Source organism: Gracilinanus agilis, chromosome 2 (assembly GCF_016433145.1).
Source record: "Gracilinanus agilis isolate LMUSP501 chromosome 2, AgileGrace, whole genome shotgun sequence".
Lineage (NCBI taxonomy): Eukaryota > Metazoa > Chordata > Mammalia > Didelphimorphia > Didelphidae > Gracilinanus > Gracilinanus agilis.
In genome coordinates, this window is record NC_058131.1 from 441,954,426 (window position 1) to 441,979,600 (window position 25,175).

The 25,175-nt window shown below is 36.1% G+C and overlaps 1 protein-coding gene across 1 annotated transcript in view; it reads left to right on the plus strand.

Annotated features, from left to right (window-relative positions):
- The first annotated feature begins 5,233 nt into the window (after positions 1–5,233).
- NID2 (nidogen 2) overlaps positions 5,234–25,175 on the plus strand; it is a 110,715-nt gene continuing 90,773 nt past the window's right edge. The window contains 4 exon segments of the mRNA XM_044659941.1: positions 5,234–5,503; positions 6,295–6,603; positions 20,534–20,766; positions 24,112–24,884. Coding sequence (XP_044515876.1) covers positions 5,234–5,503; positions 6,295–6,603; positions 20,534–20,766; positions 24,112–24,884 — 1,585 coding nt within the window.

Consider the following 25,175-nt stretch of genomic DNA (forward strand, 5'->3'; position numbering starts at 1 on the left):
TGCATTCCCAGTTAATTTATCTTTGCCCTCTCCAATTTGTTAATATATGTACTCAAGGATTAATTTCCCCCTGAGTACTGTCTTGGCTGCATCCCACAGAGTTTGTTAGGATGTCTCATCATTGTCATTCTCTTCAATGAAGTCGTTGATTGTTTCTATGATTTCCTCTTTAACTGACTGGTTTTGGAGAATCATATTATTTAATTTCCAATTAGTTTTTGAATTTGCCTGTCCAGGTGCCCTTACTAATTATTATTTTTATTGCATTATGACCTGAGAAGGTTACATTTATTATTTCTGCTCTTTTGCATTTATTTGCAATGTTTCTATGCCCTATTACATGGTAAATCTTTGTGAATGTACCATGTGCAGCTGAAAAGGTGTATTCCTTTTTGTCCCTATTTATTTTTCTCCACATATCAATTAAATCTAATTTTTCTAGGACTTCATTCACCTCTCTTATCTCTTTCTTATTTATTTTTTGGTTTGATTTATCTAGATCTGAAAGAGGAATATTTAGATCTCCCACTAGTATGGTTTTACTATCTATTTCCTTCTTGAACTCTGCCAGTTTCTCCTTTAGGAATTTAGATGCTATGCCATTTGGTGCATACATATTGAGCACTGTTATTTCCTCATTGTCAATACTGCCCTTTATAAGGATGTAATTACCTTCCCTGTCTTTTTAAATCATATCTATTTTTACTTTGGCTTTGTCAGAAATCATGATCACCACTCCTGCCTTCTTGTGAGGCAAGAGGAACTTCTGCGAGTTCATCCCATTCACATTCAGAGTTATAATTATCAGTTGTGTATTCCCCAACAATTTGGTACCCTCTCCTAGTTCTACTCCTTCTTCTTATGCTATTTCCTTTTAAACCAGTGATTTGTTTTAAACCAGTAACCCTTGTCCCCTCCCTTGATTTACTACCCTTTCTACCCCCTCCCTTATTATTACCCTCTTTTTATTTTTAAAGCCTAATGAATGCCCATACTTTCCCCTGGAAGTATATAGTCAGTTTTGATGGGTAGGTGATCCTTGGTTGTAGACCCAGTTCTCTTGCCTTTCTGAATATCATATTCCAAGCCTTGAGGTCTTGTAGTGTGGAGTCTGCCAGATCCTGTGTGATCCTGATTGGTGCTCCTTGATATCTGAATTGTCTCTTTCTGGCTTCCTGTAAAATTTTTTCTTTTACTTGGAAGCTCTTGAATTTGGCTATTATATTCCTGGGGTGGGGGGTATCTTTTCAGGGTTTAGTGTAGAGGGTGATCTACAGATCCTTTCAATGTCTATATTGCCCTCTTGTTGTAGAATTTCAGGGCAGTTTTGCTGAATAATTTCTTTTAGTATGGAGTACACATCTCTATTAATTTCTGCTTTTTCAGAAAGACCAATGATTCTCAAATTATCTCTTCTAGACCTGTTTTCTTGATCTGTCAATTTCTCAGAGAGATATTTCATGTTTCCTTCTATTTTATCAGTCTTTTGACTTTGCTTTATTTGTTCTTGTTGTCTTGAGAGATCATTGGCTTCTACTTGCCCGATTCTTGTTTTTAGAAACTGGTTTTATGCTATAATCTTTTGATTTTCCTTTTTGATTTTGTCTATCCTATTTTCCAGCTGTTTGATTTTGGTCTCCAATTTGCTTATCAATTCTTTTGATTTGGGGGCATCTTTTCCTAATTGCCCAATTCTAGCCTTTAGAGACTGGTTTTTGGCTATCATCTTTTGGTTTTCCTTTTGACTCTGGTCTGTTTGGTTCTTCAAGGCTTCCAGCTGGTCATTTCTGGTCTTCAATTTGCTTATCAATTCATTTGATTTCTGAGCCTCACTTTCCAATTGCAAAATTCTGCCTTTTAAACTGTTATTTTCTTGCCAGATCTCTTCCATCTTTCTCATAATCTCAGATTTGAACTCTTCAATAGCTTGTGACCAGTTTTCATTTTTTGGGAAGGTTTGGATATGATTACTTGTTTGTTCTCCTCTTCTGTTTGCTCTGTTGTCTGGATTTTTACTGTGTAAAAGTTGTTGAGTGTTAAAGATTTCTTCTTGATCTTTCTCTTCTGGATTTCTTGTGTCTGGCTTTCCATTGTTACCCCAGTTCCCTCTCAGCTTTATCCTCATACCCAGGGTCTGTCTGAGCTCTTTAGGCTCCTGAGGTCTCAGGTCTAGTTGTTCTCAGGGTCAAACCTCCTGGTGGTCCCCTTGCTTGTTCCTCTGTCCAAGAAGGGAGAGAATATAAATTGCAAAATGTCAGAAAACGAATGTTTAAAATTATATTGATATGCAATCTGGAAAAAAAAAATTTATTATAAACTTATTGTATTTATTAAATAAATATTTTATTGTTTATTTATTATGTTTATCATTAAAAATGCTCATGCCAAAGAGCTTTGCTAAAAACCCAGACTTACTTCTTCAGAATCAAGTACATAGAAAACTTCATAAAATTGATAAGAATATGACTTGTTTTCCAACTGATAAATGGCCAAAAGTTATGAACATACAGTTTGGGGATAAAGAAAACAAAGCTGGGGGCAGCTGGGTAGCTTAGTGGATTGAGAGCCAAGCCTAGGGATGGGAGGTCCTAGGTTTAAATCTGGCCTCAGACACTTCCCAACTGTGTGACCTTGGGCAAGTCACTTAAGCCCCACTGCCTAGCCCTTACCACTCTTCTGTCTTGGAGCCAATACACAGTATTGAATCAAGATGGAAGGTAAGGGTTTATTTAAAAACAAAAAACAAAACCAAAGCTATATATAGTCATATAAAAATGCTTTAAAACATTATTGATAAGAGAAATGCTAATCAAAACAACTTTGAAGTATCATCTCACACATATCAGATTGGCTAAAATGACAAAAGGTCAATTAGAGAGGAGATAGAAAAATGAGGACACATACACTGCTGGTGGAACTGTGAAATGATCCAACCCTTTGAGAGAGCAATCTGTAAGTATGCCCAAACTCTTTGACCCAGCAATAAAATGATTAGGTTTATTTCCCAAGGTGACCAGGGAAAAAAAGGACGTATATTTTCTGAAAAAATTATAGGATATCTCTTTGTGTTAACAAAAAACTGAAAATTGAAAAGATGCTCATGAGTTGGTAGACAGCTATACAAGTTGTAGTATAAGATCATGATGGAATAATGAGCTATGCCATAAGAAATGATGAGTAGGTTTATTTTGGAAAAACATGGAAAGACCTATATGAAATTGAATGAAATGAATAGAAAAGAGAATATCATATACATCAAAAGAAATGTTTGAAGAATCACATACCTTCAGAGAAAGAACAGTGCCTTTTAATGTTGGGACATGGACAATTTGTGACCTGGAAAAGATTTCTGGGAATTCTTTGAGTTTCCTCTTATCTTCATTCAATCAATCATCAGTAATTTATTAAGTAACTGCTCTGTGCTAGGCAGTATGTTAGGCAATGAATGCAGTTATAAATACAATGAATGAAGTAATCTTTATGATGTAAGCTTGCTTATGATGTAAGTAACTTATGATGTAAGTTTCCAATGATGGAAACAAGTACATATATAAATATATACATCATAAACATTTACAAAGTAATGAACTACAAGATAGATGGAAAGGGAAAATAATAGCAGTTCGGGTAAGAAGAGGAATCAGGGATAGTTTCATGTAGGAAATGTTGCTTGAGTTGTATCTTAAGGGAAGAGAGGGACTCTATGAGGTAGAAGTAAGTTCATTCCAGGCATCAAAACATAGAAATTAGCTAAGAAACTATTTATCCAGCTTGATAGCAAAACAGACTCAGAGAATGTTTACATAGAATACATACCAGACAATAAAAAGTGAGATGCTCTCCTATTGAGAATGAGTTACCTGAATTCAAACAAGAGAGATCTCAACCAAAGGGGAAGTTTCCCCAAATCTCTAGGATAGCAATATGATAGAAATTGTCAGTTCCTCTCATGATGACTTTTTCCCAAATAATTTTCTTCAGCAACTTGAAGTATGGTTGTCATAATCCACCTTCTCTCTTAAAAATAACAACCAGAGACTGGAAGTGATAAGGGCTTGAAGAGAACTTAAGAGTTCTCCTCTATCTTGGTCTTGTCAACTGTGTCCTGCATTTCACCCAAGCATAGGGCATTGGTTATCACCAAAACGAAGAGAATAATATGCATTATAATCTTAGGGCTACAGGGTGTTTTAAGTATTGTGTATAAGGTGCTGAAGCAAATTTTGCTGTTTCCACACAATTTTTTCTTTTTTCACTTGTTAATAAGGAATGAGGTTATTCTTAAATACCTTGTTTAGGTATCTAAAAGCAGGAACCAAAACCATATCACTTTCCTTCACTTACTCCCAAAATCTGAAATGTGCTCTGTGGGTGGAGGAATGGGACAGAGTCCCATTTCTTTGATTTGTGATCTGATTATTTCTTTGGATCATCTATTCCAAAGTTCTTGGCATTTGTAAGAAAAAAATGGACATTTTCCAATCAAACCTTTGCATTAATAAAACACGAATTTATCATGGAGTTTATTTCACTTTTCTTTATTAGTTCCTTGGGATACAGTTTAAACAATGGCTAAGTAGGGCCTTCTGCTTCCAAGAATTCACATTTAAGTGTCCCACAACACAAGTGACCTACAATACATGCTACCACAATTCCTCCCAAGAAGAACACAGGGTTCTGCTCTGAGAGTTGAGCAGCTTCCACCAGTTGGAAGGCGCTGCTTCCAGGCATCTCCCCTCCCCCAGCCTGACCAGGCCAAGCATGAAGTCATGCATGTCCTCTCCTCTGTACTGCCTTTGGGGGACATTTATTTGGTTTCAGGAATGGAAATGGGAAATTGGCCAGCCAGTCCCACTAGGCATTTGAGAACTGGAACGGTTCCCAATGACCCACCAGATGTAAAGGAGGAGAAGGAGCAGCAGAAGTAATAAAGAACTCTAGTGGCTTAAGTCTTTTACCCTCGTATCTCCTTCCGCAGCCTCCACCACTAATTCAGTTCACTAGGGCCTCGGCCTAGAAAACTTTTTAACGAGAACCAGATGCGGCTTCTGCCACCTCTAATGAACTTTCTCATACTCTGTAGCTCCACTGATTGGTTCCTGTCTAGGTCGCCATAGCCAGTCAAGATTCTAGGAGAGACTTGGAGTCCCACCCAGGGCTTGGAATGCCAGCAGGGAAGCTTTGGTCGGATGTTCCGAGCACCAGATTTTAAGTTAGCTGTGTTTGAGAGTAGATGGCGGGACGCGCTCTGCTCCTGAAGCAATTCCACGAACTTTACATGAAGAGAGAAAGAGATTTAGGTCACCAGTGGCAGCTGCTGTTACTGCTGTTCCATTTACAATGGATCCTACCTTCAGCGTCAGCTCTCCACCTACAGGATCTCTTTCCGTATGGTGAAGCCTGGGGGGACCAATTCCTGCAGGAAGGGGATGATGAGACCTCAGCCTTGGTGAAGCTGAAGAAGCCCCTGCGGTTCTATGAAGCTCAGTTCAGTAGCCTCTATGTAAGTTCATTCAGCCTCCTTTCACGATAGTTGGAGACTTTTTCGAAACTTACCCTCCTTTCGCCTCTGCCTAGAGGTAGAGAGAGTGGGAGGAAGGGAAGGAGGAAGGGAGGGAGTAGAGAGGAAGGGAGGGAGTAGAAAGGAAGGGAGAGAAAGAAAGGGGGAGAGAGGTGGCAAAGGAAGGCGGTGGTGGAGAGGGAAGGGAGAGAGGGAAGATGAAAGGAGGAAAAGGACACTGATTGCTCCATACAGCATTTCCCTCCTGGGTTTTGAATATTGATGTTTTTTTTCAGGGATATATTTACTTAGCCCCAATCCCCTTCTAATACTTAGAAGGAAAGCAAGATTTTCATTTAGAACCATTTCAGTCAGAAAAAAAAGGGGGAAATCCAGATGTTAGTAATTTAGGAACTTAGGTAGAAGTGTCATGTTCAGAGATGGAAATGATTTTTCAGACTTGGAGGAATTTTATTCAAAAGGTTGTAAATTCTAGGACATTCCTATAAGAGTGGCCACAAACAAATCCCAGGGCTATTTCATGACTTTCTTGACCCAAGAAAATTGTGGTAATGGGATCTAAAACTGGAATTAAGGGTTGTAGGCAGTGGGGTCATGTTTTTCATCCCTTGAGAGGAAGGAATACATAATGTTGGGTTTGGTACAAAAGGAGCCACTCAAATCAGGAAGAAAAAAATTACTGGGGATATATAGGTTTGAAATACCATAAATCTTTTTAAATTGTTATAATGAATAACATGAAGCCTGTAAGATGTGTTTTGGTTTCCTTCCAGGTGGGCACTAATGGCATCATCTCAACTCAAGACTTTCCTAGAGAGATACAATATGTAGATAATTACTTTCCTACAGAATTCCCTGCCATTGCCCCCTTCTTATCTGACCTTGATACTAGCAACGGGAGGGGAAAGATCTCTTACAGAGAAGATGAGTCTACAGAGGTATTGAGACAGGCTGCTCTATATATTCAGACTGGGTTTCCCAAGACTGCTGCAAACTACACACCAACCCATGCTTTTCTTGCTACATGGGAGGAAGTAAGCGCCTATGAAAAAGTGATACAAAATGTGTTACCATCAAGGCTGGTAAGTGATGCAGCTATGAGCTCTTTCCATAAAAGAAACACCATTAAGGCTATGTAGAGTATTTGGGAGAGGACTTGAATTCTAAGACTTCTAAAAACAGGAAATGAGAACAGGAGTTCTTACTAGAGCAGGATTAAATGAATGTTTACTAGACAAGAAATTCTTCATTTAATTAGAACCTCTTTTATTTTAAAATTGACTCTACCAAGCTCTAGACTTGTCTATAAAGCAAAAATACTTCTTCATGGGTTCTTTATGTGGTTTCCTAGAGTTTTTAGAGAAGGTTTTCCTCTGTGAAGGAAGCCTTTCTTAGAGGAGGAGATTTACTGTGCAAATGGGGAAGCTTCACAACATGCTTGTGTTAGGGTTCAAATGGGTGGCCACCAGAGGAACACACGAGACAATGCAATCAAAGCAGGAGAAAGCTTTATTGCCAGTGTGCGCTGGGGGAACTCAGCAAGAGAATCCCAAGTGGTGCATTCAAAGGAGGGAATATATATGTTTCTAGGATATAGGTGCCTTTGTCTTAGGGTTAGCTAATAGCTAGACAGTGGGAGTAGGGATGTTTCCAGGTGCCACAGGATATGATTCTTAATCTTCAAGGCTGTCCTGTCTAGGGAGGAGTGGTGTCCCTGAGACTGTGAGCTAGGGAGGAGTGGTGTCCCTGGGACTGTGAGCTCCAGATAACTGCCTTGCTGAGCAGAGCATGACGCTATCAAAACTCCCCTGCTTAACAGGGTATGATGCTGTCAAGCTGTTAGTTATGGTGTTAGCTTTTTGGCTATAACACTTGCTTGTTTGTTTTACCTCTAACTTGGGAGTAACATTGACTGAATTCTTATGGCATGTAACCTCAAGGACAATCATAAGAATTTGAAAGATTGCAAATTGAAATCAGTCTCAAGTAATGGTTATAGATTGGAAAGAAACTCAGGAATCTTAATCTAATACCCTCATTTTACAGATATTTTGAGGCCAAAGAGGTTAAGTGATTTGTCCAAAGTCACTTGGGCAATAAGCAACAGAGGCAGAATTTGAATCCAAGTCCTCTAAATCTAGAGCCAGTTCTTTCCATTGTATTTTATGGACATAGAACTTCCTCACTATAGGAGGAAGGTAATTCCAACAGCAGTTTGTAGGTACTTGAGACTTCAAAGTTATAGTCTTAAATTCTTGAATTAATGTAATCTTTTAAAAATCTTTACAATATTTCAGAATTTCCAGAAGATGGCAAGTAAACTTTCCCATTGTCAGAAAAAAATTCAGAAGGCATTCATGATTTTAAGGAATTCTACCAATCAACTTCAAAACATTCACAAATATTCATAGGTACAATATAAGAGTCAAGATGGTTTGGTTGGTACAGGACTGTCTTTAGATTTTTTTTTAATAACCCTTACTTTCTGTCTTAGGATCAATATTGTGTATTGGTAGAGCAGTAAGGGCTAGGCAATGGGGGGAGGGGGGTAAGTGACTTGCCCAGAGTCACACAGCTAAGAAGTATTTGAAGCCAGATTGGAACCTGGGACCTCCCATCTTTAGGCCTGGCTCTCAGTCCACTGAGCCACCTAGCTGCCTCCTGCCTTTAGATTTAAAAGGACTTCAGTTCAAATCCTGCTCCTGCCACATACTGGCTGTATGACAATAAGTTTAACCTATTGTTATCCTGAGCAACTCTTCAAAACTATGTTAAAAGTAAGTTGCTAAACTACATTGATAGAGAGAGTTTTCATACCAGGAAAACTTCCAAATGATTAAATTGCTCATGACTTAAGGTGCTTGTGTATTAAGGTACCATTGTACTGCTATTAAAGGTCTCAGATATTTTGTTTCATTTTAAAATCTTACGGGAAACAATACCTAACTCTTAAAATAGAGGGTAAAATGGTGGTCAGATGACAAACAATGTTATGCCTGCAATTTAATCATTAATCAATTTATGGGCATCTCCTCAAATTGCAGTTATTTACCACCTAAAAAAAACTATAAATGCATTTCAGTATCATCTCACAGTATATGAATGTAGGTAGCTTATCATCATTCAGTTCCTTACAATTATTTCTTTGTACTTAATATTTTAATTTCTCTTAATTCCTATGTTTGAATTTAAAGTTTCTATGAAGCTCTTATATTTTCATCAGGAAAGCTTGGAAGCTTTCTATTTCTTTAAAAATGATTTTTTCCCTCCTGGAGGATTATACTCAGTTTTGATGCATAAGTCAATCCACTTTACCTCAGTTCATGTAATTTCCCCAGGTTTTAAAAAAAATCATACTCATAATTTCTTAAAACACAATAATTTTATTTCACAATCACAAACCACAACTTTTCCAACCATTCCTCAATTGACAGACATCATTTTTCAATTCTTTATCACCACAAAAAGAGATGCTATAAATGTTGTTGTTTTTTTTTAACAAAAGTCCTTTTATTTTTTTTCTTTGATATCTTTGGGGTACAGATAGAATGGTATTGCTGGCTCAAAGGGCATGTAATTTTGTAATCCTTTGGGAATAGTTCTATATTGTCCTCCTGAATGATTGGATCAGTTCACAACTCCACTAACAGTGCATTAGGGTTGTTAAAAAGGAGGGAGACCCTGTATTATGAATATGAGCAGCTGATCAGGATTTTGCATAACCTGATCTGACGGGGTAACTCCCTCTGAGACAGAGCAAAGATGTCTGTGCTCTTTGTCTTAGGCCAGCACAATCTGGTGAAAAGGAAAACACAGCAAACTGTGACAGAAAGTAGAGAAACACCTTAGGAGATAGAATGGACATTTGGTTAGGAGTTTTGCTTAACCTAGCCTCTCCTAGGATTTCCTCCTCTGAAATAGAAGCTAACCTGAGAGATCAAGACAGGCAACTGGGAGGTTTTGTGCTACAGTCTGGAAAGATCTCTCGCCAGGATAAAAATCAACTTAACACTCTTCTTTCTTCTTTCACTATCTAATAGATCTGACTACTACACTTAATTTTATGATTATTTAAGTGATGATAACAAAATTGAGTCAGGAAAGAGGGTAATAGGGTTCACGAATTAATGTCTCAGATTGACTAACAGGGGTCTTCAGCCCTTGGCTAAAGCTGAGGCTAGGCTGGAATCCCTCTCTGATGTTCTTTCTATGCTGGCTAATCCTAGGCTAAATCAAAATGAATTAAATCTCTAGAAAAGTAGCTGGCATAGATGAGAGGTCTTCAGGACCAATCCAACCTACCCTCAGGGCTAACCCTTCAGGCAAAATGTCAGTTTGATCTGGTCCCACACAGGTCTTGTTTTTATAAGGGATCAGGATTAAAATGCTGGGTTTCAGTAGATTTCAAATTAGGAATCAGTCTCTCAGGATTTGGATTCCTTCCAGTCTTGGAGAAGGGTCTCAAAGCTGAGTCTCTCCTCAGAGTCCAAGAGCAACCATTGACTCCCAGAAGCCCTTGCTACCAAAATTCCAATCGTTTCTCCTTGCCTTCTCTGTTCCACCACATTTCTTTGCATAGTCTTGCAAAATCCCTTTCTTCAGTGTTTCTATGCATATCCTCTCCCACATTTGTCATTTTCCTTTTATGTCATACTAGTCAATAAATGTGAGGTAGTACCTCAGAGTTGATTTAATTTACATTTCTCTAATCAATAGTGGTCTAGAGCATTTTTTTTATATAACTATGTGTGACATGACTTTCTCCTAAAAACTGCCTGTTCATAATAGTTATCAGTGAGTGACATTTTCATTATTCATTTACTTAGTTCTCTATATAATTGAGATATGAAGCATTTAGCAGACATCATGTAAAAAATTTCCTTTCATTTTCAATATTTCCAAGTTAGTGTTTAATTAGAAAGTTTAAAATTATTTTTTCTAGTTTTTTTAAATTTCATGCCCAAGTCATTGTTCTGTTCTTTCTCTATTGCAATGTTGTAATTTTTTTAGAGGTATAAATTTCTGTATCACATAAAATTTAGTATGTTGTCTTATTGTTGTCATCCTCTTTAATTTTATTATTGTTTGTATGATTTATTTTTTCCACCCATCCTTTAGTTTTAGATGATTAATTTCCACTTAATTTTTAGTCTACATTTCCACAACACTTTATTGAATGCAATTTTTATTGCAATTGTGGTCTGAAAAGACAATTCACACTTCTACTTTCCTGCAATTGTTTGTGAGGGTCACAAGTCAGTTTTTGTGAAGTTTTAGTGAAGAAAAAATATATATACTCCTTTCTATTATTTTTCAGTTTTTTCCAAAGGTCTGTTATTTCTAACTTTTTCAGTTTTATTCATCTCTGTAAATTTTTTCTTATTTTTATCTAGTTCTGAGAAGGAAAATTGAGGTTCCCCACTAATACAGTTTTATTATTTCCTCATAATTCATTTAACTTTTTTCTTTTAAGAATATGCCATCTGGGGCATGTATGACTCCATAAAGGTACATAGTTCAAAGTCTTGGGCAGGTCTAGTGTGGGGGAGTGAATTCCTCCCCAGAGTTTCAGGCAAGATAATCGCAAGGAATAGTTTGAAATAGGCCATGCAGCCCACACTTGCCATTCTACTTCCTGTTTGAAGAGTAAAAGCTAGGGCCCATGTGGAAGCCAACTGGGGTAGGGGCTAGAGAAAAGCTGCAGGTTGGAGATCCCACATGGAGGGCTTGTGTGTGTGGGGAGGGTTGCCTAGGTCAGGCTTTAAGAGAACCACATGGATGGCGTGTGGGGGGGAGGAAGGTAGCTAAAGAAGCTTTCTTCAGATTAAAAGTCATTAATGTCTATGAGGAAACACCTCTAGGAAAGTCCCAGAGAGAGAAGGGGTTTTTTTTTTCTTGGTATACTTCCCAAATCTTAAGCAGCAGCTTAAGTCTCTGGGATTGGCATCAACCAGCTGGGGCATCTGGGGTGGGAAAGCAGGAGTCTCAGGAGTCGGTGGAAAGAGGCATCAGCATCAGCAGGAAGGGCACTGACATTTGGTGGTAAAGGGATCAGTGTCAGCAGGAACAGTTAGGGGTCAGCAGCAGCGGCAGCAGCAGGTATCCAGCATTGGAACAGCCTAGCAGGAGCTGTGAACAGAACTGAATGGCAGGAAAAAACTAGGGACTCAGGGAGGGGCCAGCGGGTGGGGCCAGCACTCGCTGAAGCCAAGTCCATGGGGAATATATGAACTAGCAGCCAGAAACAGGCTGTTGGAAAAATGGCATTCCCTTTTACTGGAAAAATCCCTCAAAAGAAAATAGCAGGGTGCAGAAAAATAACTTTCCCCTTTTGAAAAAATTGCTCAAAAGAACTGAGCAAAGTGGCCAAAAAGAAAAGTGCAAAACCGGCAGAAGCATGTCCATAGCTCTGGAGAGGATTTTGAATGCTCTCAGAGTTGTGTGGCTTGGTAGGCTATCTGAAAAATTGAGAATTACGTTTCCAATGTGCTTGCCAGAACTGTTATGAATAAAATGGATATAGATAGATATAGAGAAAAATATTAATATTTTATTTAAAGCCATGTTGGTAAAATAAAAAAGATCACACACCTGCTAAGATCTAATTCAAATCACCCTCTATTACCTCCTGCCCACCTGGCTGCTTCCCAATCAAGTTCTCTCTATTTAAGCTATGCTTTACATTGGCTCACTTCACCACGTAAGACAAGAAACCCTTTGAATCATGGGAAATGTAGTTCTCAAGTCCCCTAAATGTCCACAAGAAGTTTATATCAAATATCTAAATATTTAAGCTCAATGAACCCCAAATTTCCACTAACACAGGATCAAACAGATAAATATAATATTTCTGCTTTTCTGCCTGTGTTTGTGAGGTTTTTATGTTCTAATATATGATGTTTTCATTTGGGTGCCATGTATAACTGCAAAAAAGATATACTTCTTTCTATTCAGATATTTGATATTCTCTGGAGAGCTTTCATATCTAATTTTTTCCAAAATTCTATTTATGTCCTCAACTTCTTTCTTGTTTATTTTATGGTCAGATTCATCTTGTTGAGAAATGGGAGGTTCTATATTTGTTCTAAGGCAGAAGAGTGGTAAGGACTAGACAATGGAGGTTAAATGATTTGCCTGGGTTCACAAAGTCAGGAAATGTTTGAGGCTAGATTTGAACCTCTCATCTCTGAGACTGGATCTCAATCCGTTGAGCCATCTAGTTACTTCCCTTTAGTATATTTTTAATGTCTATTTCCTCCTATAACTCATTTAATTTTTACTTTTAAGAATTTGAACACTACCATTTGGAGCATAAATGTTCAATATTAATATTAATTCATTCTACCTTTTAGTAAAAATGTAGTCTCCTTGTTTCTTTAGTCAGTTTTTTTTTTGCTTTTGCTTTGTCTGAGATCATGATTGCTATCCCAGACTTTTTTTTTTTTACTTCAAATGAAGCATAATAGATTCTGATTGAATCCCTTATTAAAATCTGAGCATGACTTTCTGTTTCAAATGTACTTTGTAAACATCTTATTTGTAAACTAACTCTATTTCTCACCATCTTATTCTCTTCCATTCATCCCTCTCTCTCTCTCTCTCTCTCTCTCTCTCTCTCTCTCTCTCTCTCTCTCTCTCTCTCTCTCTCTTTCTCTCTCTTTTTACCCTGTCCCCTCCTCAAAAGTCAATTTTGCTTCTGGATAGTGCCTCCCTTTAGCTACCTCTTATAATCTCTAATACAAATTTCTATACTCAGCTCTCTGTATGTGTGTGTATATATACATATATATGTGTGTGTGTATATATATATTTCCTTAAACCAGTTCAGATGTGTGAGTTTTAAGTGTTGCCTTTTATCTACTTCTCCTTTTCTCAATTGTTATCTTTTATGAGTACCTTTAATGTGATATTTCTTTTTTTTCCCTTTCTCCCAGTTTATCCATCTTTCTTACTTATTCTTTCTTCATTTGGCAATGTGTAAGAAATAAAAAGTTCGATCTGATTAGATACTGAATATGAAAAAAATTAACAAAATGCAAATACCTAAGTTCCTGGGAGAAGGACTCATTATTTTTCAAAAACTTCTAAGAAAATTAGATGTAATTTGGCAGAAATTAAGTTCAGATCAATACCTCACACCATACATCAAGATAAGCTACAAATAACAGATATAAAAATTCACAACATAAACAAATGAGAACAAGGAAAAATTGACTTTCAAATCTGTTTCCTGATTAAAGAAGTAATAGAGAGGATCATATAAGATAAAAGGGACAATTTTGATTATATAAAATTTAAAAGTTTTTGAGCAAATAAATCTAGTAATAAAATTCAAAGCAACTTGGGCAAATATATTTTGTAAGGAAGGTCTTTGGTAAAAATTTCATATCCAAGCTACATTAAGAACTTATTCAAATTTATAAGCTTCAGGACTCTTTCCTGGTAGATAATTAATCTATAAATAATTTTGTAAAAATGCTCTAAATTACCAATAGGCAAAGCATTACAAAATAAAACAACTCTGATGTTCTTCCTTATAGTTATAAGACTGGCAAAAGTCATAAAAGAAGAAAAAATGGAAGATTTATAGTAAATAAGCTAATGAACTGATGGTAGAGCTGTAAATTGATCCAGCCAGTCTGGAAATTAATTTGGAACTATGCCCTAAATTTCTTAAAATGTTCATACCCATTTGATCCAGTTATTCTACTACTATCTTTATATGCATAAAAAAGGAAAAGCATTAATATGCACAAAAATGCTTTTGGTTGATGGCCTTTCTGGTTTTGTATTATCCAAACATGGGAATGAGAGGGTTTCCTTCTGATGGAATATTGATAAACTGATTTTCATTAATAAATATAATGAAATATGATTTTGCTACAGAAGTAATAAAATGTACAATTTAATAGGAACAAGCTGTGTGACCCAGTGACACTTGATCCCCATTGCCTACCCCTACCACTCTTCTCCCTTGGAACCAATACACAGTATTGACTCCAAGATGGAAGGTAAGGGTTAAAAATAAAATAACAAAAGAAGAGTGGAAAGTGGTCCAGAAAAGACCATGCCTAGGAAGGCACTGCCTTAGCAAACAGAGGCAGGCTTTGGAGGCAACTAAATCAGCAACAGTTGCTTCTGGATCTCTCAGCCCATAGACAGTAATGAGGTCAGACAAATAGTTAGAAAGAGATTATAAGGTTCCCACTGCTGGCACTGGGTGCACGACTCCATTGGAACTACACATATACAGATCCAAGTCTTGGTACTCTATCATAAACTGAGTTGCAGTCTCAGGGTGAGAAGAAGCTAGTGCTAGTACACATTACGTCATTTGACCATAGGGGAGCTGAGACCCTGTTATAGTTCTGGGGGTGGGAAAGAGTTGGTCACTCACAGACCAAAGTACAGGCAAAGAAAATAGCAAACACATTGGTCCTTAGATAATAACACCTTGGAAGAACTAAAAACGTAGATCCCCCAAACCAGTTTTGAAAGCAGCTGAACAAAAGTCCTTATATTTGGAACAGCCTTCTCCATCCAAGGAGCAGAGCCCAACTTTGACATTTTTTAAAAGCCAAGAAATTCACTGGAAAAATAAGTAAATAACAACAAAAATTGAACCTGGTCATAGAAAGTTACTATGGCGACGGGAAAGATCAAAATATAAACTCAGAAGAAGACAACAAAGTCAAAACTAATTAGTCTCAGTCTCAAAAAGAATTCCTGAAAGAGCTCAGAAAGGATTTTAAAACTTAAATAAGAGAGGTAGAAGGAAAACTGGGAAAAATAAATGAGAGTAGTGAAAGAAAACCATGAAAAAAATGTCCAAAAAACCCAAAAAGAACACCAAAAAGGTACCAAAAACCCCCAAGAAAATAACACCTTTAAGAACAGAATAGTTGAAATGGTAGAGGCACAAAAATATACTGAAAATAATAGCTTCTTAAAAAGAAGAATTAACCAAAAGTAAAAAAGATATACAAAAATTCACTGAAGAAATGAATTCCACAAAAAATAGAATTGGACAAATGGGAAAAGATTTAAAAACTCACTGAAGAAAATAATTTCTTAAAATTAGAATTGGGCAGGTGGAAGCTAATGACTCCATAAAAAATCAAGAAACAATCAAAATTTTTAAAAAGAAAAGAAAATTTGAAATAATCTCATTAGAGGAGAGGTATTTTAAGAATTATTGGAATTACATGAAAGCCATGGTTAAAAAAAGGAGGCTAGATATCATCTTTCAAGAAATTATTAGGTGCCCTGAAAAATCTAGAGCCAAAGGATTAAATAGAAATTGACAAAATCCACTCAGCAATTGCTAAAATTCTCAAAATGAAAAATTCCAGGAATATTTTAGTCAAATTCTAGAGCTCCCAGGTCAAGGAGAAGATATTGAAAGCAGACAAGAATAAATAATTCAAATATCATGGTGTCAATAAAACAAGATTTTCACAGCTTCTTCATTAAAGGATCAGAAGTCCTGGAATATGATATTTTGGAGGGCAAAGGGGCCAGGATTACAATTTAAAAAATCATGTACTCAACAAAACTAAGTATAATCCTTCAGGGAAAACAACTGATATTTCATGAAATAGAAAATTTTCAGGTATTACTGATGAAAAGAATAGAAAATCTGACTTTCTTATACAAGACTAAAGAGAAGCATAAAAGGTATTCATGAAAGAGAAATCATAGGCGATACAATAAGGTTAAACTGTTTACATTTCTACATGGGTAGATGAAACCTGTAACTCCTTAGAACTTTATCATTATTAGGGTGGTTGGAGGGAATATACATACATAGAGGGCATGGGTTTGAGTTAACTACAATGAGGTGATATCTTCAAAAAATGCAAGGATGAGAAAGAGGAATGCACTGAGAGAAGGAGGGAGGAAGAGTGGAGTAAATTATCTTAAATAAAAGAGACACAGGGGAGCTTTTATGGGGGAAGAGAAGATGGGAGAACCACTTGGGGGCAGTGCTTGGACCTTACTCTCATTGGAATTGACCCAAATAGAGAATACCATACACATTCAGGTGGGTATAGTAATATGTCTTACCCTACAGGAAAATAGGAAGGAAAGGGGACAAGGAAAGGAGGGCAGATTAGGGAAGGCAGTGGTCAGAAGCAAAACACTTTTGATGATGGGCAGGGTAAAAGGAGGGAGAGTAGGATAAACAAGAGGGAAAATAGGATGGGGAGAAATACGTGGTATTCATGATTGTGAAAAAAATTTACAGCAAGTTTCTCTGATAAATGCCTCACTTCTGAAATAGAGAACTGTGTCACATGTGTGAGATTACAAGTCATTCCCCAATTGATAAAGGGTCAAAGAATATTAAAGTGCAGTTTTGAGGCAAAGTAATCAAGGGTACTCAATGTGCTCTAAATCCCTACCAATTAAAGAAATGCTAATTAAAACAACTCTGAAGTACCTTCCACACCTATCAAATTAACTAATATGACAGAAAAGGAAAATGAAAAATGTTGGAGGGGATGTGGGAAAATTGAGACACTAATGCACTGTTGGTGGAGTTGTGCATTGATCCTTCCATTCTGGAGAGAAATTTGGAACTATACCCAAAGGACTATAAAAGCATATATCTCCTTTGACCCAGCAATACTATTACTAAGTCTGCATCTCAAAAAGATAAAAAATGAAAAGGACCTACCTATGTGTACAAAAATATTTATAACAGCTCTCTTTATGGTGGCATGCAAATTGAAATTGAGGGATGCCCATCAATTGGTCAATGACTGAACATGTTGTGATATGTAATTGTGATAGAATACTTTTGGGCTAGAAGAAATGATGAGCTCTCAAAAACCCTGGAACGATTCACATGAACTGATGCAAAATGAGATGAGCAGAAGAACCATGAGAACATTGTACACTGTACCAGCAATATTGTACAATCATCAATTGTAGTTACTCAGCTATCCAAGTGATCTCAGATTTAGGATTAAAAAATGCTATCTACTTCCATAGCAAAAAAAAAGAGTTTGAATGCAGATCAAAGCATAATTTTAAAAACTTTTAAAATTTTTCTTGGAATATTTTGGGGTATTATTTTACAACATGAATAATAGGGAAATGTTATTTTTATGACTGCACATATATTTACTATATCAGATTGCCTGCCATTTCAAGGAGATGGATGGCAGAGAGGGAGAGAATTTGGAACTTAAAATTTTGGAAATCTTCAAAATTGTTCTTATAAATCATTGGAAAAAAACAAAATACGACTAAAAATAAAACAAAAAAACCCCCACAAAGTATTAAGGGAGTTCAATAAGAGCCCTGAATCTAGGAGTGAATTGCTTATGTTCTAAACCAGTGGTTCCCAAACTTTTTTGGCTTACCTCCCCCTTTCCAGAAAAAATATTACTTAGCATCCCCTGGAAATTATGAAACTATTTATTGAACTCAGAATAGAATGTAATACAAAAAAAGTGTGGCCATTACTGCCCCCCTAAATCTCTGCAGCACCCACCAGGGGGCAGTGGTGCCCACTTTGGGAATCACCGTTCTAAATGTTTTAAGTAAAGAAAGAGAAGAATGTAAAAGGAATAAAATAGTGTTTAAAGTAGGAAAAACAGGGTGAATTTATTATATCTTATAATTGAAGTATATGAGAGAAAGTAAATAAACATGGAGTAAAAAAGTAAATAGAGTAGAAGTGCTCAACATTTCACTTTATTATCTGAACTAGATGAAGGTGAATTAAACACATGAACAAACATTTTGATGTAGAAATGCATGAAACTCAAGAAGAAAGAAGATAATACAGGAGAAAGAATAGTCACAAGCAAAAGAAACTTTATGATCCTGAAAAGGGAACAAAAAAAGAGGAAAAAGGAAAAACAAAAAAGTCCCCAAGAGGAGGTTTAGAAATTGGAAGAGACCCCCAAAATTATGTTATGACTATAATTTTGAATATTATTACACCATAAGAAAAGATGAAAGATTATTTTAGATAAGCCTAGAAAGTATGAACTAATGCAGAATAAGGTGAAAAGAGGAAAGAGAACACTTAAAAAAAACAACACTGAAAGAAAGTAACTTTGCATAACTTATGAATTATGACTAATGGGATACCTAATGAATAGATTCTCAATTGTAGGCTACAGTAATACTAAAACTGGAGGTGGGTACTTTATCCCTTTTATGCCCTTTGCTTATCCCATCTCCTCACTCACCTGGATGAGTAACAGGAAGGAAATGGTTGGACAAGCAAAAGGAGAATAGATCATTTTTTCCATAATTGAAGAGCTTGTAAAAAGCTTGTACAGAAACAAAGAGGCCCTCCAATTGGCCTTACTATCTCACTCACAATGCTATTTAATTTTCCATTTGATTGGCTTCCTGAGATTTGTTGCCAGTTGCTATGCTGCCTTTCCTCTTCTACTACTCTGTCTAATGTCTTCCACTCATAGCTCTTGGTTTAGTAATGAAGGTTTCCCATCACTCTGTGCTCCAATTGGCAAACTCCCAATAGCCACTTGACCTCCTTTTTGTCAAAAATAATCTCCCTCCTCCTGATGTAGGTTAATAAATACACAGGGGTTTGTAGAAAAGGGGATGAAGGAGGAATGAAGGGTGAAGTGGGATAACTGCTTGACTCAATAACACACTGGAAATCTCACCCAACCCCACAAACACAGGACTTGGGAATGAGTGGTGACAGTTGAGAAACAACTGTCACTTCAGACCAACTCGGCCACGGATTTCCTATTAAATTATGGTGAGCCCTTTGGGTTGCGGAAAAGGAACAAGAGGAAGTTATAAAACACAGTTTAATAATGATTTTAAAGGTAAAAGATGTAGGGAGAGGTCACACTACACTAAATAACTATGGACAGACTTCGGGGACTAGAAATGGGTAAAAATCTACTTTACTAACACAGGCTGCCAAGTTCAGCCTGGCTGGCTGGAAGGAAAATGGATGTCTCACAAATTGTGTCCACTTCTGTTCCAGCAGTGTTCGAGGGTTTCCAGGAACACAGGTCCACAGCAAATTAATCCACAGAGAGATGAAGGCAGCGAGCTGAAGCAGCCTGAAGGTCCACCCTTCAGAGCTGTGTCCAATGCTCAAACCTGCACTTCCTCACAGGATAGATGACTTCTTGTAATGGACAAATCCACTTTCCTGGGCTCTTCACTGGAGACAGTTAAACCAGCTTCCAACTGCTCTCAGCCATATCAGAGTCCCTGCAGGGAAAAGACTTCCTTGCCACTATTCCATCATTGGAACATTTAGGTCTTACCTGACAGCCTGATTGCTATCTACCTTAAATGTCTAAAACTTAATCTATACATTTGCCTATTACACTCCTCAAAAGTAATTGGTACTAGAAATAGCTGGGTGGCTGAATGGATAGAGAAACAGGCCTAGAGATAGGAGATTCTGGGTTCAAAACTTGCTGCAGAGGCTTATTAGGAGTGTGACCCTGGACAAGTCACTTAATCCCAGTTGCATCAACCTTACCGTTATTCTGCCTTGGAAATGATACAGTGTCAATTCTAAGACAGAAGGTAAGAGTTTAAAGGGAAAAAAATACAATAGGAACCAAAAAGAATTCCCTCCTTCCCTCTGTAGTCTTAATCCTGGGGTTATTGCTAACTTTTCTCTGAGATAAATGGTGGGTAAGATAAAGTTTGGACTTATTTCATTACTATAGGTAAAGAATTCCCTCTTCCCTTGTAGGTTAGCAACTTATCTGTCACTTGTGCTTTTAGAGTTGTCTAGAGAACTGAGAGGATAGGTGACTTGCCCAGGCACACATTGTATATGTCAAGGTAAAGATCCCAGATCTTTCTGACACCAGGACAGGGCTTCAGTCTGTTAGAGTAATTTGGAGGAATTTGATGTAAGTAACAACTCTGAATAGAAACAAAAAATCTATGATACTTTTTACTATGGTCCTTAATAGAAAAGAAAAGAAAATCTTATGTTTTTAGGAAAGCTTTGTTTTTTAACTTATGTTCTGTTTTCTTTCACAGATGAATACTTTTCAAGTAGTTTTGGCATTTGATGAGTTTGATACCTATGCTCTCTTTCTTTATCCTACTAATGGACTTCAGTTCTTTGGAACCTACCCCAAAGAATCTCATAATATACAGCTTGAACTTCCAGCCAGAGTGGGCTTCAGCCGAGGTAAAGATGACTATCAGACAAGAGAAGGACTTTATTTTAGTGTAACTAGCACTGAACAATCTGTGAAAAATCTCTACCAGTAAGTATTAAGCACTGACAGTTTTTTACTTTACATAAACTTTCACATACTTGGAATTTGATGAGCATTTAGAAGATGCACAAGATTTTCAGATCACTAAATAATATTTTGTTACATATAGAAAAAGTTAATAACCATGGAAAATTTTAGACCTCCAATAACAAAGTTTCTCATTCCAACAGTATGCCTATTTATCTTCCTTACTAATTGGTATTCATTCATTCTAAACTTATTTCTGTTACTGTCTTATGAAGGATTACAATAAGTCACCTGTATGCAGGGAAGAGAGCATATAAACCTCAGAAATTGGCAAACTCTACAAATCAGGAGTTGGTTTATTTTTTTGTTCATTGCCTAAACTTAAAGAGAATGATAGTACAAAGGCTAATAATGTGTCAAAGAATTGGCAGAAAGTACACCAGACTAGGAGTCAAGAAGACTAGAGTTCAAATCTGGCCTCAGACACTATCTTTGTGACCCTAGGCAAGTCAGCCTCCATCTTCTTCAGATTCCTCATCTTCAGATCCTCATCCTCTATCAGGAGGGATAATAATAGCACCTGATTTCACAGTTGAGAGGATCAATCAATCAATCAACATTTATTAAATGGTTACTATGTGCCATGCACTGTGCTCAGTATTGAATGAGATAACAAATATAACAATTATAAGGTGCTTAGTACAGTGCCTGGCACAGAGTGTACTAAATAAATGTTATGATTATTAAACACCTACCATAATATCCTTACTTATCTCTTTACATTCTTTCTTTTCTTTGTTTTAGTTTCATGGTCTATTAGGTCATATTTCATTCCTTGCCTCTATAAACACCTTTTTTTCCCTTTTAATTCATTTTGGGGAGATTTCTCATTGTTATAGTCTTCAGTTCCCTCAAATAGATTAGGAATTCTAAGTTCTAAGTTGATCCCTAAATTCAAGCCTCTTTCAGATTCAGATCCTTTGATCTAATCCCATTGTACAAACCTTAAATATGTATGCATTCTTTAAACTTAAAATTATTTGAAATTGATAAAGGAAAGTTTTATTATTCTTTGAGTGTTACTTAACTAAGCCAGTTATGATCCTTTAGTGTTTCTAGCTTTATTTTCCTACTGAAGAAAACAAAAATTAAATTTCCTGTATCATCATGTTTTGAAGATGGCCTGCATTTAAGGATAGAATAAAATCAGCACAATATAAGAGAAGAAAGTGATTTAAATCTAGCTGAATGATAATTTCAATTTAACTTTATGAAATATATCTTAATTATTTTATTATTTGAAGATTTTCATTAGCTATTTTAATATGTAATTTCATGAAAGCAGCACTTTATATAACATCCAGTTTAGTCTTCTTATATCTCCAAGATTTTCCTTATTTTTTCAGTTTCTCCTATTTGTTTACAGACATATTTAATATACATAGTACCAAAAATTAACTGATTAAAAAAATTTCCTTAAAAATCACATTTTTAAAATATCCTTTCTACTGTAATGGAAAATATTTCACTATAGAATTCCAGAAGAAGGCAATGAACATTTGTGAGAATGTTCAATGTTCAGTGTTCAATTCAATGAATTATTTATTTTCTATTATGGACATTAACCTATGTTCTTTTTTTTTAAACACTTACCTTCCATCTTGGAATCAATACTGTGTATTGGTTCCAAAGCAGAAGAGTGGTAAGGGCTAGGCAATGGGGGTTAAGTGACTTGCCCAGGGTCACACAGCTGGGAAGTTTCTGAGGCCAGATTTGAACCTAGGACCTCAGCTACCCAGCTGCCATCAACCCATGTTCTTAATTGAGTGGTTCTCAAGGAAATCTCATGGCTTTTGACAGGGATAGAGTTTTAGAACTATCAAAAATGATATAAAGGGGGCAGCTGGGTAGCTTAGTGGATTGAGAACCAGGCCTAGAGACAGGAGATCCTAGATTCAAATCTGGCCTCAGACATTTCCCAACTGTGTGACCCTGGGCAAGTCACTTGACCCCCATTGTCTACCCTTACCACTCTTCTGCCTTGGAGCCAATACACTGTATTGGTTCCAAGACGGAAGGTAAGGGTTTAAAAAAATGTTATAAACTGAGTTAATAAAATTAAATTGCTTATTCCATTTTTGTAAAGTTTGGATTTCAGTACACAAATCAGGTCTTTGATGATTACATCAAAGATACTAAAGGAAGTGTCTCTAGGCCTGGCTCTCAATTCACTCAGCTGCCCTTCTTGAAATACTTTTTAAAAATTGAACATGTTCTACTATTTTGATTAAGGTTTGTTTTTGGTTTTGTGTGCTATTGTTGTTATTGCATACAATATGCATATATCGCATATATTGTTATTGCATATGTTTATAATATGCATATTATGGCATATTTTATTGCATATTGCATATAACTTTGTATTTTGTCATTTCCCCCATGGGATATTTTAGTATTTATTCATCTTTCATCACTTTACGCAAACCAAAATCACAATTATGGAAAAGAAAATTTCCTGTGTTAAAAATGATCTTGAAGGCTGTGCTTTCAAATCTGAAAGTGAAACTAAATAAAAACTAAAAATGAAACAATCTAAACCCACCCAGATGATGTAAATGTATCTTTAGAAATGGAAACCCTTTTCAATCTATTTTGAGGGAGTTGTTCTTACATATTATTTTTTATTATTTTTGAAACTCTGATAAGGATTTGTGAGCATTCTTATCTAATTATATTAGATGATGGTACAAAGGCAGGTGAAGAATGAATTCACTCATTTGAATCGATTATATTCATTGAGCATTTATTAAGAATTCATATATGAATGATAGATTTACAGCTAGTATTAACCTACCTGGCTACTTGGTCCAACCTCCTCATTTTATGGGTGAAGTTAAATGACTTGGTTAATATATTTAGTAGCAGAGCTGAGATTTGACTCTAGGCCCCTTTAAACCAAATTCAGTATTTTTTTTTTTACTGGAAAGATACAAACTTAAATAATGCATAACTCTTACCCTCATGAAGTTTGGATGTTTTCAGACATTGAGATTTTGCTGTGAGACAACCAAATAAATGTTGTTGAAAAATAATTCAATAAATTTTTCAACCTGATTTTTGGGTACCATATGTATACATAACCTTTGAAGGGAATAGTTAACCTCATTTATAAGAAATGTGTGGTATATTCCTTTTCATTATCATATTTGTTTTTTTATCTCATTTTAAAACCACTAAAAACTATGGATATGACCTGCTGATGTAGAGCAAAACAAAGCAAGGTAAATGAACTCTGTAAGAATGTTTAAAATATGTGTAGGTTTTAAGGTATGATAACTTCAACTAATTGTTCATTTTTTTCTTTAGAATAAGTAACCTTGGCATTCCTGGAGTATGGGCTTTTCACATTGGCAGCATATTCCAGCTGGATAATGTTGAACCTGCGAAATTCAGAAGAAACCTTTCAATAGTCCATTCTCTGGAGCATTTTCTTAATAATGCTGCTGAGTACAATGTTCTGGAAAGTAATTATACTGAAGACAATATGGATTATATTAAAGTTTTTAATAACAAAGATGGTAATGAAAGTGAACATTCACCCAGTGGACAAGAACTAGTATCCGATAGTAATAGCAAGACAGAAACTTCACTTGACTCAAATGCCAGTTCTCCTAGTCAGATAGATAATGGCAAATCAAAACATGGTATATTCTATCCATTGGACTCAGAACTAAAATTCAAATTGCTATATCCAGCACCTAGCCATTCACCAATATCTTCCAGAACAGAATCTGATTCCTTATATCCTCAAACTAAAAGGACACCAGAGAGGGAGGCGATTTTTCTGATATCAGAAGGCCAAATTAAGTCTTCTCAGCAAAAAGGAATTAAAAGCTCATATCCACCAGATACAAATGAAGAATTTCTGGATCTCTTAACAGAATCTCCACCATTTCATCCTAAAAATGAAACTATCCAACTCTACCCAGATGGTGGAGCTATGTCTTCAGAAATGAAAGCTCTTTCCATCTATTCGGAGGGAGTTCTTAAAAATTATCCTTTTCCAGAAAATATTCCACCATTGAATCATGGAAGGTATATTATGGGAATGGAAGAAGATAGCAAATTCAAAACTGACGGTAAGTGTATTACAACTTTATTTTAAAACTAGTTTTGGTAGAGTTAACATTTTCCTATTTAAGTTCAAAACAATCTTTGAAATTCTTTGTTTTCAGGATATGGACTGATTACTTTTTAACATCTGTTTGACTCTCTTTCCACTAAGTCATTCCAATGAGAGTAAAAGAGTAAAGTACTGAACATATGCTTTTTTTTAATAAAGTAATAGAACTTTGTATTAAGGATCAGTTTCTCTTCCCTTTCTGGACAATCATTTCTCTCTGTATATCATGATTAACAGAATCCTTTTC